Genomic DNA, 17,985 nt, shown 5'->3' on the forward strand with positions numbered 1-17,985 from the left:
CATAATCCATAGTAGTCTTTCCTTTTTGATTATACCATTTCCTTCTGGTAATTCCATCTCCTTCTGAGAAGACCATTCTGATAATACAGGCACCATGAGTAAGTGGTGGTTTGATAAGTTATAGAATTGAAGAGGTTGAGTTGGAAGGACCTCAGCCACTATCTAGTCCAGTTTCCACATTAGAGGAATCCTCATTATAACATCCCTGACAAACAGTCATGCAGCCTTGGCTTGGCAGCTCCACATTTCAAGGCAGTCCACCCACCGTATTTTCAGCAAGCTCTGACAGTTAGGAAGTTTTTTCCTGACTTCAAGCCGAAACTGACTGTTTCACAACTTCCACCCATTGTTCCCTGGTGCTGTTTTCTGAAATTAAACAGAAGAGGGATTACTCTTCCACATGACAGCCTTTCAGATCCAAGCTAAACTTTTCCTGGTTCTTTCAACAGATTCTCATCTGGTAGAGCATGGTGAAGGACGGTGTGGTGTGATAGAAAACTTTGACCTTAGTTCAGGGAGCTTTGGGATCATGGGGTTTGGAATTGAAATCTTAGCAATTATTCCGTCTAACCTCTATGTGTGGAGACTGAGGCCCTGAAATAGGAAGGGGCTCACTCAAGATCATTTCACTTTGGCAGAATTGGGATAAAAACCTAGGTTCTCTCACTCAAAAGCTAGTGTTCTTACCACTTCACTGGCTTCTAGATGTTTTGTCAACATATCCAGCTTGTGTTCTCTCAGAAGATCTCTGGGTAACAGAGAGTCTGTGCCAGGAGAACAAGGAAGAAAGACCAACTCCCTTTCCACCCCATTCCCTATGAACAAGTCCTTCCATCTGAAATCTTAAGAGGTGGCAGCAGGTAGGAAACCAAAGTGAATGACCCATACCCTGGATCACTCTCCGGTTACCATCATGCAACTGGAAGGTGACAGACACACTAGGATCTTGCTGACAAAGCCACCCATCCATGGGGCAACTAGGTGGTGAAGTGGATAAAACACAGACCCTGGATTCGAGAGTACCTGAGTTCAAATCCAGTCTCAGACACTTGACACTAGCTGTGTGACCCTGGGCAAGTCACTTAACCTTCATTGCCCCACAAAAAAACCAAAAACAACAGCCAAAAAAACCCAAAGCCGGCCATGCAGGCTAAGCTGCTGGGAAGGCAGACATGTAGATCCTTATATCCCTTTCCTCACACTCCTGACTCAAGGCTCAGGGCTGGGTTTATCCCACCATTCTCACAGATCCATTGTGAGGACCCCATGAAAGGATGAATAGAAAAGTGTTGCGGACAGTAGAGTTATTGAAATATTAGATCATCTTATTTTTTCACCAGCAGCCTGAAGCCAAGGGCTGGGGAAACTTTGTACTGTTTTCTTTTGGTCATCAATCTAAATCACTACCACTGGCTGGCAGCTGGATCAATCAGTCAACCGAATAGGGACTGGGGGATATAGATACGAAAGTGAGACAGTTGCTGCCCTCAAAGGACTTACGTTCTACTGGGGAAGACTCAGTCTGTTCATAAATTAGTAAATACAAGATACTTATGAAACAAATGTTAAGTGATTCAGATTGTTGGTATCCACTAACAAGTAGGGAATCCAAAAAGACCTCTGGAAGGAGGTGGCATTTGAGCTGATCCTTGGAGTGACCTCAGACTGTTGAGGGAGAACATTCTAAGTACTGGGGTCAACCTGGGCAAAAGCTGTAGAATGTTGTGACCCGGGAGCAGAAAAAAAGCAGTTTGGCTGTAATATAAAGGGTGTGAGACAATTATATCTAATGAGCTTGGAAAGAGAGACTGAGGCTAGATCCTAGAAGTAATAAGGAGTAATAATGAACCTTCTTCAGCACATCAGTGACAGTCAGATTTGTGCTTTAGAAATGTTACTTTGGGAACTGTGAAATGAATGAGATCTACTAGATTCCATACCTGATTCCTTCTGGGTCATTTTTGTATCCAGGGCATTGAGAGGTGGGGAAGGAAGAAAGGAGAAGGGGGTATATCTTTTTTTTTTTTTTTGCAGGGCAATGAAGGTTAAGTGACTTGCCCAGGGTCACACAGCTAGTAAGTGTCAAGTGTCTGAGGCTGGATTTGAATTCAGATCTTCCTGAATCCAGGGCTGGTACTTTATCCACCGTGCCACCTAGCTGCCTGGGGGTATGTTTTTGTTTTTCATTTTAAAAGTAAATTAATCTTTTTTCAAATAATGCAAATGCATCTTCTCTCCCCCCTGCCCCCCAAAGGAAAAAAGAGAAAAAAAGCAAAACCCTTGTAACAAATATAAAGCTCATTCACATTACCTCTGCCCAATTAGAAAGCAGAGTTTTCCTTCCTTGAACAGTGTGAGTTTGGAACAGGCATCCAGGACTCTCCAACTGGGGAGAGAGGTTAATGGGTAACAGGAACTATCATTTATATAAGGAGTTAAGGTTTATAACCTTAATTTATCCAATTGCTATATACTTCCTCATTTGGGATTAGCAACAGCCCTGTGAGGAAGGAGCTGTTATTATTTGCAGCTGACAAGGCTAAGTGATTTGTAAGTATCTGAGGCAGGTTTTGAACTAGGGTTTCTCTGACTCCAATTCCAGCACTCTTTTGGCAGCATCATCTAACCAATGCCTGAAAATGATTGTTGTGTAACTTGAGTTTGAGGGTGTTCGGGGTGGAAAGAACACAGTCAGAGGATCTGGGATTGAGTGTTCCTAAGCAATTGTTTTCCTCTCTCTGGTCCTTACTTTACTTCTCTGTAAAACGAGTGGGTTGGACCAACTCTCACTGAGATGCCATCCAGGAAGGCTTCGATGCCCTGCAGTAGCAGTGGCAATCCAGGTCATTGGTGTCAGACAGCCAGTACTTTTCCTATACAGTGCCCAGATGGTCATGTGCTATTTTGTCATTTCAACAAATCGTGGGCAATTCGCTGATTGCATTTGTTGCACGTCTTTTAAAATGTTTGAAAATTTGGCGGGGAGGTAGTAACATTTTGGTAGTAACTTGCCCTCTGCCTGTTCACCTAAGTTATAGAAATGTGTGTACAAACCTCTGGCTTGTGTTTCCCACCTCTTGCCCAGTTCTGTTGGGTGTGGGCTGTGTTTAATTACCTTTGGCCAAGAGCCTCCTTTTCCTCCCTCATCCTTCAGCTCCCAATAGGGCTGAAGTTGTGGAAGGGGGTAGGCTGGGATAGAAGATAGAATGGATGCTGCTGACCACAGTCAGGATGTAACTGCAGGAATATACAGACCTGGGACAGCATGATGGGGAGCACATGGCTGTGTTTTGGAGTGGTCACTGCATCTTTTTAGCATCCCTCCCCCTTCCTACTCCATGGAATAACATCATTAAACTATCTTTTTACTTCCTTTCCTGACTCAGCCTCCAGGAATCACAAACTATCAGATTTAGAGATGGAAGGAAGCTCAGAAGTCATTTAGTCCCACCTTTCCATTTTGCAGATGAGAAAAAATAAGGCTCAGGAGATGTTAAATGACTTGCCCAAGGTCACACAGATCACAAGTAAAAGAACTGGGATTCAAACCCAGGTCCTCTGGCTCTACATCCAGCATTCTTTCAACTGCATAACCTTCTGACATGGTGTTCCCATAAGATGCATGCAACCTGGTGGTTTAATGAATGCTTGTGTGGAAAAAATAGGATCTAAGATGGGAGAGAGGACCAACCAAATCCAGACCTATTTTAGTGGGGAGGGCCTGGTTTTTATTGCATTCTCTATCTTACTTCACCTTTACTTCCTTCCCCTCCACTCTTTCCTCCCTACTGGAAAAGAAAGTTACTGAGAGGTGGCCCTTCTCTATCTATTCCTGCCCCCGGCACCCCCTAATCCATCCCTCAAGTCTTTTTCTCTCCCCTTAGCTCATTGGCTGCAGGGCAATAAACCCTTTGACTATTGTAACTTTTTTCTCAGCCTGTGTCACATATGCCTGGAAGGCTGAAGCATGATTCGTTTCACATCCTGCTATAAATATGGCTACATCGTCACCTCCGCACTCCCTTGGAATCCCATGTATTTGATTTGATTCGATACATTTGAAAACATTCTCCTGATTAGGGATTTATAGGTTTCACCAGATTACCAGAGGGATCTGGGAGGTAAAGAAGAGGAGCAAACCCTGTCTGAGCATGTAGAACAGAACCTTAGGGGATGTCACGGCACATGAAAGAAGCCTTGGAATTTGGAGTTGGAGGACCTGGGCCAAACCCTGGATTGTCCAGTTTGGATCCATGAGACCTTGGGCATGTCATTTAACCTTTGCCTGTGAGGTTTCTTCCACCTTCTAAATCTGTGGCAATAGGACAGGGGATATGTGGTCCCTAGGAAGAGGTTGGAGAAGTTGTTTGCCCAATCTTAACACCCCTGCCTTCCAGCTTCAGTGGGGTAACCTTTTAGTATGGGAACAGAGTCTGTTAAAATTGGTCTCGTCCATTCCTAAATCTTTGATGGTGGGATAGGGCACGTGTGGTCAATGGGCAGTGATGCCCAGTATGATGGAGAGATTCAGTTTTCCCAGGTTTAGCACCCGTGCTTTCTCACTGCAGTGGGCTAACTTCTAATTCTCATATTGGGATGAGCTTTCAGTTAGTCCAATTTTTTGGTTTTTGCTTTGGTGGGGGACGCCTTCCTATCTGGCCATTCAGCTTTTTGTCTGGAGTTTCTGATAGGGCTCTGAGGGTTGGGACCAGGGCTGGTGATAGATTCCAGTCTGGAAAACCATTCAAGCCCCAGGACCTGAGGCTCTTGAGCTCGGATATCCTGAGTCATCAAAGGGAGTTCCGAACTGTAGAGTAGAACAATGGTTTAGCACTTGGGAGTATCACAGGGGGCCTGCACTAGATGTGAGAAACTCTCAGGGATAGATGTAGGGAAACTGGAAACTTTCTGGCCATGGTTGGGCTGCTGGGTTGAACCTGACCAAAACCCAAGCAGATGTTTATTCCCTGTTGTGTGGAAATTAATGAGATAGGAAAATATGGTAAATATTAAAAGAGACCTAGGGTTGGAGAAGTTAGCTAGGTGGCTTTGTGGCTAGGGGCCTGGAGTCAGGAAGTCCTGAGTTAAAATCTGACTTCAGACACTTACTAGCTGTGTGACCCCTGTGTGACTGAAGAAGGAAATGGTAAACCACGCCAGTATCTTTGCCAAGAAAAGAACAGTATGGTCCATAGGGTCATGAAAAATTGGACATAACAGAATAACAAGTGATGAAGAAGGATGCTTAGGAGCTTTGCCAGACCAATCAGAAGCTGTGGATCTGGAGGGGAGAGGTACATCCTCTTCCATACAGCACAGGTTCATCCTGATGTAGGAATCCCTTGCACTTAACACTCTTGCCAGGGATGACCAATTGGTTAGTCATCCCCCTTGTCATACAAAATATAGCAGGTGTTGCTAGGTGCTCCTGGGAACAGTAGTGGTGACCCTCGTCCACAATCTGGCCAAGTCTACCTCTCATTTGTGTCTCTCGTGCCTTTCCCATAGAACCTTGCACTATAGTCAGATCAGTCTTTTCACTAACCCCAGCATCTAAGTTGGTTACTTTTATTTCAAAATATTTTTAGTGGCAATATTTTACTCACTTTAACTGTTCTATATGGAAATAATTCTAAAGGGCATTTCCCACTTCCCTGATGGTTCTTTCTTAGGACAATGAGGGTTAAGTGACTTGCACAGGGTCATACAGTTAGTAAGTGTCAAATGTCTGAGGCTGAATTTGAACTCAGGTCCTCCTGAATCCAGGGCTGGTGCTTTATCCACTGTGCCACCTAGCTCCCACCTAGCTGCCCCTCCCTGATGTTTTGTTGTTGTTTTTAAAACATTATTGTTGCCTTTTTTACACTGGTTATACTTGCTTTAACATCTTCCCCTGAACAAGGAACCTTCCTTTGTAACAGAGAAAAACATTTAAGCAAAAACAACTGACAACATATGACTGTATACCATATTCCAGGTGAATAGCCTCCATTTCTCTTTTTTCTCTAATAACGGTAACTAGCAATGATATCAAGCTTTAGTGTTTGTAAAGGTTGAATTATTTTATTTGATTCTCAGAATAGCATTCTGAATGAGGTAGGTGCTGTTTTTAGCCCCCTTTTATGGATAAGGAAACTACGGCTGAGAAATCATTTAAATGATCTGCCTAGGGTCATACAGCAAGAGTCTGAGGGAGGATTCGATCTCAGGTCTTCCCAATTCATAAACTCGATCTCCCATGCCAACTCACTTTTCTACTAAAAGGTGAAAGACATGTTTCATTATCAGTTCTCCATCTCCATGGTTGAGATTGTTCATTACAATTCATCAGAATTCCACTGGTTTTTTGGGGGGTTGTCATCATTTACCATCCCGTGGTCATTGACTACGTTCTTCATTCTGTATTGCTTCTTAGAAGTCTTTCCCTGTTTCACTCAATTCCTCAATGTCTTTGTCTCTCACAGCACAATCATATTCTATTACATTCATGTTCCACAATTTGCACAGCCATTCCTTAATCGATGGCCACCTATTTTCCTTCCCGTTTTTTTTTTTTTTTGCTACCATGGAGAGTGCTGCTATGAATATTTCATCATATCTAAGAACTTTATTTCTGTCATTAATCTCCTAGGGTATATGCCTAGTAATGGGATCAATGGAGCAAAAGGTATGGACAGTTTGGTGACTTTATGTACATGCTTCCAAACTGTTTCCCAGAATGGCTGGCTCTATTCATAGCCCTATCCATAGTGCATTTGCGTTTCTGCATTAATTACTGCAGTATAGTGCATAAGTATTGGACTTTGAGTCAGGAGACCTGAGGTAAATCCCACCTAAGATGCTTACTAATGTATGTGGCCCTGAGCAGGTGACAAGCTTATGGGATTTTTTTCTTGTTTTTTTATCTGCAAAACAGAATAATTATGTTTCTACTTCCTGTTCCATAGTATTGTTGTGCATGAAATACCCAAGTATTATCCAAAAGGAAGTCCTTACTCTGCCTGACATTGTTAATTACTTTTTTGGGGTACATACCCAGTCAATCAAAAAATATTGAGTACTGCTATGTGTCAGGCACTGTATTAAGTGCTAGGGGATGTAATGATAAAAATTCCCTAAAGAAGCTTAAATTATATTGAGGGACAACCCTGTAAAAGTAAAGACAGAATAGAATATAAGCAAGGTAAATGCAAGGTAATTTCTGAGGAGGAGAAACCTCTAGCAACTGAGGGATAAGAAAAGATGAGACCTTTTAGGTAGTAACCACTAATAACCATTGTGGGCAGTGGTGCTTTAGCTGTTTTGAAGGAAGCCATGGAATCTATAAAAGAAAGGTAGGTAGGACAGAGTGCATTCCATGGGTGGGATGGGGTTGGTGGATAGCCCATGTAAAGGTATGGTGGTGGGAGATGAATGCTATGGATGAGGAACAGCAAGGAAGTCATTTTGACTGGAACACTGAGTGAACAAGAAGTAATGTGTTATAAACTGAGAAAAATAGAATGGAGCCTAATGGAGAAGGGCTTTATATGTCAAACAAAGGAATTGGTATTTTATCTTAGTGCCATTAGGGAGATTCACAGAAGTTTCCTGGGCAGGGAAATGACATAGTTAAACCTGTGCTTTCTGAATATCAATTTGACAGCTGTGTGAAGGTTACTCTGGAGAGGGGAAAGACAAGGGAGGGACTGCAATTAGGAGAGGATTGAAGTAGTGCAGGTAGGAGGTGATGAGGGTTTGAGCCAGGGTGGTGGCCACATTAGTTGAGAAAAGGGGATAAAGGTGAGAGATCATTTGAAGGAAGAAGAAATAAGACTTGGTAATTGAATGGATGAGGAAGAGTGAGAATTTAAGAATGGATCCAAAGAGATGTTGAACTTGGGAAAAGAAAGATGGTAGTGCTCTTTGCAGAAATGAGGAAATTAGAAAGAGGGGTGGGCTATGGGAGAAAGATAATGAGTTATATTTTGGAAATATTGCATTTGAAGTGTTCATGGGACATACAATTGGAAATGCCCATTAGGTAGTTGGTGCTACAAGGTGAGCATTTGGAGAAAGACTATAGATCATAGTCTTCTACTTAGAGATAAGAACTGAATCCAGGGGGCTGATGAGATCACTGAAAGAGAAGAAAAAGAACCTTGGATAGCACCTTGCAGCACACTCACACTGCCTAAAGAAGAGTGAAAAGCAGAGGTCAGAAAGGAGAACTGAGAAAGCACCTTTATGAAAACCCACAGGGAAGAGTATATAGGAGAAAACCATGGTCAACAGTGTCAAATATTGAAGAGAGGTCAAGAACAATAAAGACTGAGAAAAGCCCAATAGATCTGGCAATTATGAGATCAATGATTACTTCAGAGAAAAGTTTCAGTTGAATGATGAGGTCAGAAGCCAGCTTACAAGGGGCGAGAAGTGAATGAGAAGAAAGGAAGTGAAATAAGTGAAGATAGACAGCCTTTTTTTTTTTTTTTTAGTGAGGCAATGGGGGTTAAGTGACTTGCCCAGGGTCACACAGCTAGTAAGTGTCAAGTGTCTGAGACGGGATTTGAACTCAGGAACTCCTGACTCCAGGGCCGGTGCTTTATCCACTGCGCCACCTAGCTGCCCCATGAATTGTTTTTTAAAAGGCTGTCTATTGGGGGCAGCTAGGTGGCACAGTGGATAAAGCACCGGCCCTGGAGTCAGGAGTTCCTGAGTTCAAATCCCGTCTCAGACACTTGACACTTACTAGCTGTGTGACCCTGGGCAAGTCACTTAACCCCCATTGCCCCGCAAAAAAAACAAAACAAAACCAAAAAACCCCAAACAAACAAACAAACAAAACAATTCACTTTGAAAGGGAAGAGATATGATGATATATTGAGGGGCTGGAAGGGTCAAATGGAGCTGTTTTTTTAAGAATGGGGAGAAACAGGGGGCAGCTAGGTGGCACAGTGGATAAAGCACTGGCCCCTGGATTCAGGAGGACCTGAGTTCAAATCTATCCTCAAACACTTGACACTTACTAGCTGTGTGACCCTGGGCAAGTCACTTAATCCTCATTCCCCCACAAAAAAAATAAAAACTCAAACAAAGAATGGAGAGAAACCAGTAGATAGGGAGAGATTGAGGATTAGGGAGAGGGGAAATGATGATGAGGGTAATCTGCTGGAGGAGTTGGAAGAGGATGGGAACAAAGGTACAAGAAGTGAGGATGGTCTTGGCCAGAAGGGCCATCTCTTTATCATAGAATGGAAATAAGTAGGAGAAAATTGGAGATGATATCAAGGGATTTCAAGATTTAAAATAGAAGAGAAGTCAGAGCATAGGGGTTATTTTCTCCCCTAGTAAACTATGAAACAAATTTCTTTACTGAAAGGAAAGCATGAAGGCAATGGTGTGGGAGGCTTGTGGAGAGAAGAGAAGGTTTGGAATAGCTACTGTGGAGAATGGGGTAGAGAGTTGATTGGAGCAAGGCTTCTTAAACTTTTTCCACTCACAACCCCTTTTCACCTGAGAAATTTTTGCTAGACCGCAGGCATATAGATATATAAAATAGGTATACATAACCTTTTGTTTTTGTTTTTTGGGGTTTTTTTTGTTTGTTTGAGAGGCAATGGGGGTAAAGTGACTTGTCCAGGGTCACACAGCTAATAAATGTTAAGTATCTGAGGCCGGATTTGAACTCAGGTACTCCTAAATCCAGGGTCAGTGCTTTATCCACTGCGCCACCTAGCAGCCCCATACATAACCTTTTTTAATATACATAACCCTTTTTTTTTTTTTTGTGGGGCAATGAGGGTTAAGTGACTTGCTCAGCGTCACACAGCTAGTAAGTGTCAAGTGTCTGAGGCCAGATTTGAACTCAGGTCCTCCTGAATCCAGGGCCGGTGCTTTATCCACTGTGCCACCTAGCTGCCCTGAAAAGGACAGTTTCAAAGGAAGCCAGGAAGACCTCTATGATCTGTGGCAGAATGAAGTGAGCAGAACTGGGAGAACAATTTACAAAATGACAACAATATTACAGTGAAAAGCAGCTTTGGAAGACTATAGAACTATGATTAATGCAATCATAAAACACAAGTCCAGAGGCCTGAAGAGAAATTATACCATTCACCCCCTTCCAAAGAGGTGATGGACTTAAAATCCAGAATGAGTCATGCATTTTGGACATGACCAGTGGGGGAATTTGTTTTGCTTGATTTTGCATTTTTGTTGTGGTGGTATTTTTATCATGCATTTGGGAAGGGCAGTGGGAGAGACAATGACTATTTTTAAAAATAGATTCATAATTTAAAAAAATAAGTTTTAGGAGAAATGACTCATAAGGAGCTATGGAATGATGGGAGATTGTGGCTAGGTAGAGGAATGTCAAAGTTCTTAATCCTTGAAATGGGACATTTATGGATTATGATAAGATAGAGTATGTGACTTTCTGAATGTGGCTGAGGGAGGAAGTGAAGGAAATTAATTAGGAGGCCATGGTGGTTTGTGACAATATCAATAGGCATGTCTATGTCCCCTGATAGAAGGGTAGCAATTGGGATGGAGATGAAGACTATAAACCGGAGACTGAGTTCTTTGAAAAGGCAGGGAAAATGACCAGGGTAAGGGTGGGGTGAGGGATGTCAGTAGATAACTGCTACTGCATTCTTATTTGGGTGGTAATATTTTTCATAGACCAAACCTCCGAGGGGAATAGCAGTTGCAGAGTGATGGTGACAGGAGAGTCTGGAGATGGTGTTCAGGATGCAGAAACATTCCTTACTCCTGCAACAGGACTGTGATTCTTTTTTTGAAGGACTAGATTTCTTTCTTTTTTTTTTTTTTTTGGTATTTAATTATTCAGTTCCTAATACATACTCTAGGGCAGCTAAGTGGTTCCGTGGATAGATTGCTAGCCTTGGAGGCAAGAAGACCCAAGTTCAGATCTTGCATCAGATACTAGCTGTGTGACCTTGGGCAAGTCATTTAACCCTATTTGCCTCAGTTTCTTCATCTGTAAAAATGAGCTGGAGAAGGAAATGGCAAACCACTCCAGTATTTTTGCCAAGAAGACCCCAAATGGGATCACTAAGAGTCAGACATGGCTGAAATTACTCCACAACAACAAGGAAGTATGCAGTCAGTACTCAGCAAATATTTGTTGAATGATCGATGCAGACAATTCTCTTAAAAAATCTGGCCCTCCCTCTCCAGGTATTTGTACTCTGAGGGATGGGTGGGAATATGACTAACATCTGCACCCAAGACTAAGCTTTTGGTAAAAGGAAAAGAGGGAAAGAATGGACTTGGATGGCCACGAGGGCTGATTAGTTCAGCTCTCATAGAGGAAAATTAGATTCAGTTCAAGCCTGCCTTAAGTTCAGTAACTCACATTTCTGTTTGTGTGTGTGTGTATAAAGTCGACAATCCCTACTGTCAGAGACTTGGACTTGTATCCCAAACTCTTCTTCTCCTCCTCCTCCTCCTCCTCCTTCTTCTTCTTCTTCTTCTTCTTCTTCTTCTTCTCCTCGGGGGGGAAGGGCAATGAGGGTTAAGTGACTTGCCGAGGGTCACACAGCTAGTAAATGTCAAGTGTCTGAGGCCGAATTTGAACTCAGGTCCTCCTGAATCCAGGGCCAGTGCTTTATCCACTATGCCACCTAGCTGCCCCTGTATCCAGAACTCTTGACTCCCTTTCAAATGTTCTTTCTCTATACTATTCTCTATACTCTATGCCCGTTTCTCTGTCTTAGCTCTCAGGTGTTTCTGGTTAACCTTGGGCAATCTACTTAACCACTTTCAGCCTCAGTTTCCTCATTCATAAAATGGAGTTAAAAACAGCACTTATCTCACAGGATTATGGTGAGGATCAAATGAAATAATAAATGGAAAGTACTTCATAAACCTTGAAATGATACATAAATGCTAGCTTTTATTATTGGGAGACAGCAGGGGTTGAAAAACAGAAGGTTTTGCTGAAGCCTTGACGAGAGGCATGAAGATGCAGAAGGCTCAGTAGGAGAGTTTGCTATGACTGAGGAGAGAGGGATGAGGGTTAGAGAGAGACCAGCTGCTGCTCAGGACAGAGAGAGGTCACGCTGTCCTGTGGGAACTGTGCTGTTTGCTCCAGCTCTGCCTGCTGAGAGAATCTCTGGGAGCAGAGAAGGGGGGAAGCTCTGGGTGTGGATCAGCCCAGCCCTTCTGCTGGCTGGGTCTCCAGTCCCTCCTCTGTAGTCTTTATCAGTCAATGTGAATGCACAAATGAGGCCAGGGATCTCAGAAGACGAGTCCATTGTTGTCTTTGTCCCCAGTGCTCAGTTCAACTTGCCTGACATGTGGTAGGTGCTTAATCAATTTTTAAAAAATGGAATCAAATCAGGAAGCCTGGGCTTGGTCTTGCATTTGTCCCTTAGAGATCTGGGATCCTGGGCCAGCTGTATACTATCTTTGAGTCAGTCTTGTCTCATCTGAGAAAAAGGGGATACCATCCATCTCTCATGATTGTTGTGAGGAAAAGGAATTTGAACGACTGAAAAGTGCCCCCACATATTAGGTATCAAGAGGAGACCAAAGATCAGAGAGTTAAAGCTCAGAGGGCCCTTCAAGGTCATCCAGCTTGACCCTTTAGTTAATAGGTGAGTAAAGGGAAGCCCAGAGAGGTTGAGTTACTTGCCCCAGGTCACACAGGCAGATGAGGACAAAAGCCAGGGTTCAGGCTCAGGATTCTCTGGCTCTAAAGTAAGCATGCTGTCCGCAACATTCTTACCATCTCCATTATAAGCAAGTTGTTAGGGGGAAGCACATTAATAGGCACAGCACATCGACTGCTGGATCTAGGTTCAAAATTGGGCTTAGACACTTGCTAGCTGTGTGGCCATCATTGATCTCTCCAAGCCTTGTTTTCCCCATCTATTAAATTAGGATTAATAGCACTTGTCCCATGCACCTCCTAGGGTTGTTGGGATGCTCATATTTTTGTAATGTGTGCAAAGCGCTTTGCAAACTTTAAAAATACCATAGAAGTATCCATCATTAGTGCTATTATTTGGAGAAAAATAGCTTGAAGCAGAAGTAAGTTGTAGGACTGAAATGCATCACTTCCATCCATAGGGAGGAGGGGATGTTGGGTGCCTTGTGAAACAGGCGAGGAGGCAAAGAAAGACTTGTCAAGCTAGAGGCCTTTCCTGTGTTCTTATGGGCCCCCTGACTTTTTTCCAGCTTCTCCCCCACACCCTCTTTGCTAGAACTTTGGAAGCAGCTAGGTGACATATTTCATTCTGGCCTCTTGAAAATCCAGAGGACTAGGTTTCTGGCTACAAATAAACAGATGTATGTGCATGTACACACATATGTTTCTACCATGTATTTATGTATAGCCAGCAGACATATATGCATATAATCACATGCATACATGTACGTGCACATACATGCAAACATACATACTATACCCCAACCCTACCCTGCCAATAACAAGGAAACTACTATTTTTGTCTTTGCACCCCAGTGCTTCCCATAGGGCCGAGCACATAGAAAGTATTTAATAAATGCTTTTTGAATGAATGAACAAATGAACGAACGAACGAATGAATGAATGAATAGGGTGGCACATAGAAGAGCCTATTCTTTGGGGTTCCCTCTGTGGAGAGGAGCATTCCATGGTGGGCTGCCCCATGTAGCAAAAGCACCATGGAGCTCTCTGTATCTCAGGGTTTGGGGCAGGCTCCATTGAGGTGAGTAAACATGGCACCCCATGACATTATCCAAGCAACAAGCATTTATTAAGGTCCTTTTCCATGTCAGGTTTTTTGCTAGGTGCAGAGAATATAAAGACAAAAGTGCAATAGTGCTTTCTCAAGAAGCTGGTGTTCTACCTTGGGAGACAAATATGTGAATATGTGACTTTATACAGAATAGATGTGAGGCAGTTTTACTGGGGGGGTGCACTAGCAGGGTGATGGGCAGGAATGAGGAAAGACCTCATGTAGAAGGTGGTGGTTGAGCAAGATGTTGTAGGAAACTGGGGGTTCTGCAAAGTACATGTGAGAAGAGTGTCTGTTCTAGGCATGGGGGCCATTCAGTGAATGCAAAGGCACCAAGAGGGAAGGTGGAGGGTCCTGGGTGGGGAACAGTTAGAAAGCTAGCACAGATAGTCTGAGCTGTGAATGAAAGAGAAGAATATATGATAAGGACACAAAGGCATGTTGAGGCCAGGTTTTGAAGAGCTTTGAATGCCAAAACAGTCTATAAGAGGGGTGGTCAGGGCAGTTGTGGTGAGGGGCAGCCTTTCTTCCAGAGGCTCACGCCCAAAGCCAACCTCTCCAGAGGCATCCTGATGATGACAAGCCATGAGCCAGAGCCTCCAGTGGCTCAAGCCCCTTCTTTTCTTTCTATCCCACCCCACTTTCCTTCCCAAGAATAGAAATGAATTTAAATCAATCCAACAAGCATTTACCTACTAGGTGTAAGGTAACATAAAGAAAGAAAAATGAATTCCTCACCCTTAAGGAATTTACATCCTCCTGGGATTATAGTATGTACTCATTAAGTAAAAGTAAATCTATACAAAGTAACAACAAAATAATCTGGGAGTGGAGAAATAAACATTTGTTCAGTTGTCTTCAGTTGTGTTCAACTCTTTGCATTCTACTCAACCCATTTGGGGTTTGCTTGGCAAAGATGTTGGAGTGGTTTGCCATTTCCTTCTCCAGCTCATTTTACAGATGAGGAAAGTGAGGCAAACAGGGTGAAGTGACTTGCCCAGGGTCACACAGCTAGTAAGTGTCTGTGACTGAGTTTGAACTCAAAGAGATGAGTCTTCTTGGATTCAAGCCCCGCACTCCATTCAAAGCACCACCTGGCTGCCATTAATTATTTTATTTTAATTTTTTTTGCTGCCACTAATTATTATCAACTATTAAGCACCTGCTTTGTGTCAGACACCATGCTCCCTTCCCAGTCATTCCCAAGTGAGTGCCTGTATCAGTCATTGTTTGATGCCTATGCCCATCATTTGTTAAACAACCAGTCGTAAGAACATTACCAGATCGGCTCCCTTTTCTGAACGTCAGTTTCTTCGTCTGTGAATTGGGGGTGCTGGATTTAGGCTTTCTAAGATCCCTTTTGGCTTTAACATGCCATGATTTCAAGTTGCTTGGCCCTTCCCCTTCTTTCCCTTTTACCCACTTACCCCTGCCTTCCCTCCCTAACTGACTTCAGCCTCGGGATCTCTATTGCCACTTCTCATTCTTCCCCTCTCCTCATTCCCTCCAGTTCTTCTACTAGTGGCTGTCAAGTGGGTTCAGGAGGGGGCAGCCATTTGGCCATTCAGCTATTCAACAGTTCTTAACTCTCCCCTTTCCTTTATCCACAGGAACCATGAAGTGCCACATACCCACCAGCCACCTCTTCTTCTGGCTTTTTGTGGTCAACTCTGGATGCTGGGGTAAGTCTAATCCTTTCTCTATTTGTGACCAGTCTGAGCTTGGAGACCAGGCTGCTGCCCTGAATGGTCAAGAGTTCAGTTTTATGTGCGATCACACCAGATGGGGATGTCCTGTGACTTCTGGGAATCTGCACATTCTGGACCTTGCTTTCTCATCACCTTGCAATGTCACCTTGAGCAAGATGCTTACCACTGGCTCTCAGGCTTCTCTAGATTATGGAGCTAAGAATATGTGTTTTCCCTAGGGACTTGGACTCCAGGGCAAACCAGCAGAAGTCATCAGGTGACTCAAACTCTGGAGGGGAGAGGTGCTTCTCATACAGTGGGGTCCCCTCTTCTCTGAAGCAGGTGCGAGCCCCAAGATCATTTTCTCTCCATCTGCCTGAGGACATCTTCTTCTTGTGAAAGGCCAGATCCTGCCCCACCCCCCTGTTTGCTCCAGGTGCCTTTGGCAGAAGGGGCTGATCTCTGTGATGTGGCCCTCTCCCTACTCCATGAAACCTGGACCCACTGGAGCTGGCAAGGGAAGCAATTTGGGTCTCAGTGTGGAATTAAGGCAACAGTTGTGCACTACAGAACACTGTGGAGGGCTGGGCTTCTCCTGGGAGGAGTCTGAGCTCAGGTGTGCATAGAGACACCACCAAACATGCCTGCAAAAGCAGCCATGGGGATCAGGAGGCCCCATTCCCTTTGAGAGCAACAATTGACCCACCTCCTTCCCTTAGGAGAAAGTCCCAGAGATGCTGTTCAAGCCTTGCATTCTTTGTAGCAGAGGGTCTGAACCTGGGTCTTGAATAGATTTCAGGGAGTCCATGAATATAGATGGGGAAAAAATTACTTCTTGATTTTCACTAACCACTAACTGAAAATTTGTATTTCCTTCAATTATTGATGTAATCCACAAACGTTATTGTGAGAAGGGATCCAGAGGCTTCAACAGGCCTCCTGCCAAAGGGGTCCAAGACCCCCCAAAAGTTCATCACCCCTGCTTTAAAGTGACATAATGATTGTAGCAATGATCTCTATAAAAGTGCTTTTAGCTCTTTAAATGAAAGCTGGCCCAGAAATCCAAGGTGGGAGTCCCACGCAGGGAAGAAACTAAGACACAGAGAGACCACCCAGCAGTTCTGCCCCAGAGCTGGACCTGGAATTGGGGTTCTTAACATTTTTTGGACCTCAGACTCCCTTTGGCAGCATCTAGTGAAGCCTATGTGACCCTTCTCAGAATCATATTTTTAAACACATAAAATGAAATATACATCATATTGTGATGTGTATATATATGTGTGTGTATGTATATATGTGTATGTGTATATATGTATATATATATGTATGTATGTGTGTGTGTGTATATATATATATATATATGTATCCCTGCAACCAGATGCCAGGTTAATAATCCCTAGCCTTGAAGGTTGAAGCCACTAACTTATTTTTTTTAAATGAAAGTATTTTATTATTTTCCAGGTACATGTAGAGATAGTTTTCAACACTTGTTATATAAGATTTCCAATTTCAAATTTTTCTCCCTCCCTCCCCTCTCTTCCCCCTTCCCTAGACAGCAGATAATCTGATATAGGTTTATATACATATATATATATATATATATATATATATATATATATATATATACACACACACACACACACACATACATACATACACACACATATATACATATATATGTACATGTATATGTATATATATAACATTAAACACACTTCTGCATTAGTCATGTTATAAGAGAAGAATCAGAACAAAAAGGAAAAACCTCAAAAAAGAAAAACAACAACATCAAAAACAAAAGAAATAGTATGGTCCAATAAGCATCCATATTCCACAGTTCTTTTTTTTCCCTGGATTTGGAGAGCCTTTTCCATCATGAGTCCTTTGGAACTTTCTTGTACCGTTGGATTGGTGAGAAGAATCTAGTCTATCACAGTTGATCGACACGTAATGTTGATGACACTGTGTATAATTTTCTTCTGGTTCTGCTCATCTCACTCATCATCAGTTCATACAAGTCCTTCCAGGTTTCTCTGAACTCCTCCTGTTCATCGTTTCTTACATCACAATATAATTCCATTACATTCATATACCACAACTTGTTCAGCCATTCCCCAATTTATGGGCATCCTCTCAATTTCCAATTCCTTGCCACCACAAAAAGAGCAGCTATAAATATTTTTGTACATGTGGGTCCTTTCCCTTTTTTTATGATCTCTTTGGAAGCCACTAACTTATTGTCCCATTCTGCTATTCTGTTTGGGAGAATCACCTGCCCAACCTAATTCCTTAATTCTTTCCTTGTTTCTCTCTGATCTAACTGATGCTGTCCTTCGGAGTCATAACAGACTCCAGGCCCAGCTGTAGGCTAAGGTACACTGGGATTTTTGTGTGAGTAGCTCAGTGGAATGTGCTGCAGTTTAATTTGAAATCTTATCCTCAACCCTACCCCCACCCTGAGTATCCTCTGCCCTGTCTCTTTCTAAGTTTTTTTTTGCATTTTTAATAACTTCTTTTTTCAAATTACATGTAAAAACAATTTTTAGCATTCATTAAAAAATGTTGGGTTC

At 42.9% G+C, this 17,985-nt stretch overlaps 1 protein-coding gene across 1 annotated transcript in view; it reads left to right on the top strand.

Annotated features, from left to right (window-relative positions):
* Positions 1 to 17,985, top strand: part of CDH23 (cadherin related 23) — a 623,958-nt gene that overhangs the window by 34,541 nt on the left and 571,432 nt on the right. Inside the window, exon 2 of the mRNA XM_043983602.1 lies at positions 15,338 to 15,409. Within this exon, the coding sequence (XP_043839537.1) occupies positions 15,343 to 15,409 (67 nt within the window). The 5' untranslated portion in view covers positions 15,338 to 15,342. The remainder of the gene's footprint in view (positions 1 to 15,337; positions 15,410 to 17,985) is intronic.

This window comes from Dromiciops gliroides, chromosome 2 (assembly GCF_019393635.1).
Source record: "Dromiciops gliroides isolate mDroGli1 chromosome 2, mDroGli1.pri, whole genome shotgun sequence".
Taxonomy (NCBI): Eukaryota; Metazoa; Chordata; class Mammalia; order Microbiotheria; family Microbiotheriidae; genus Dromiciops; species Dromiciops gliroides.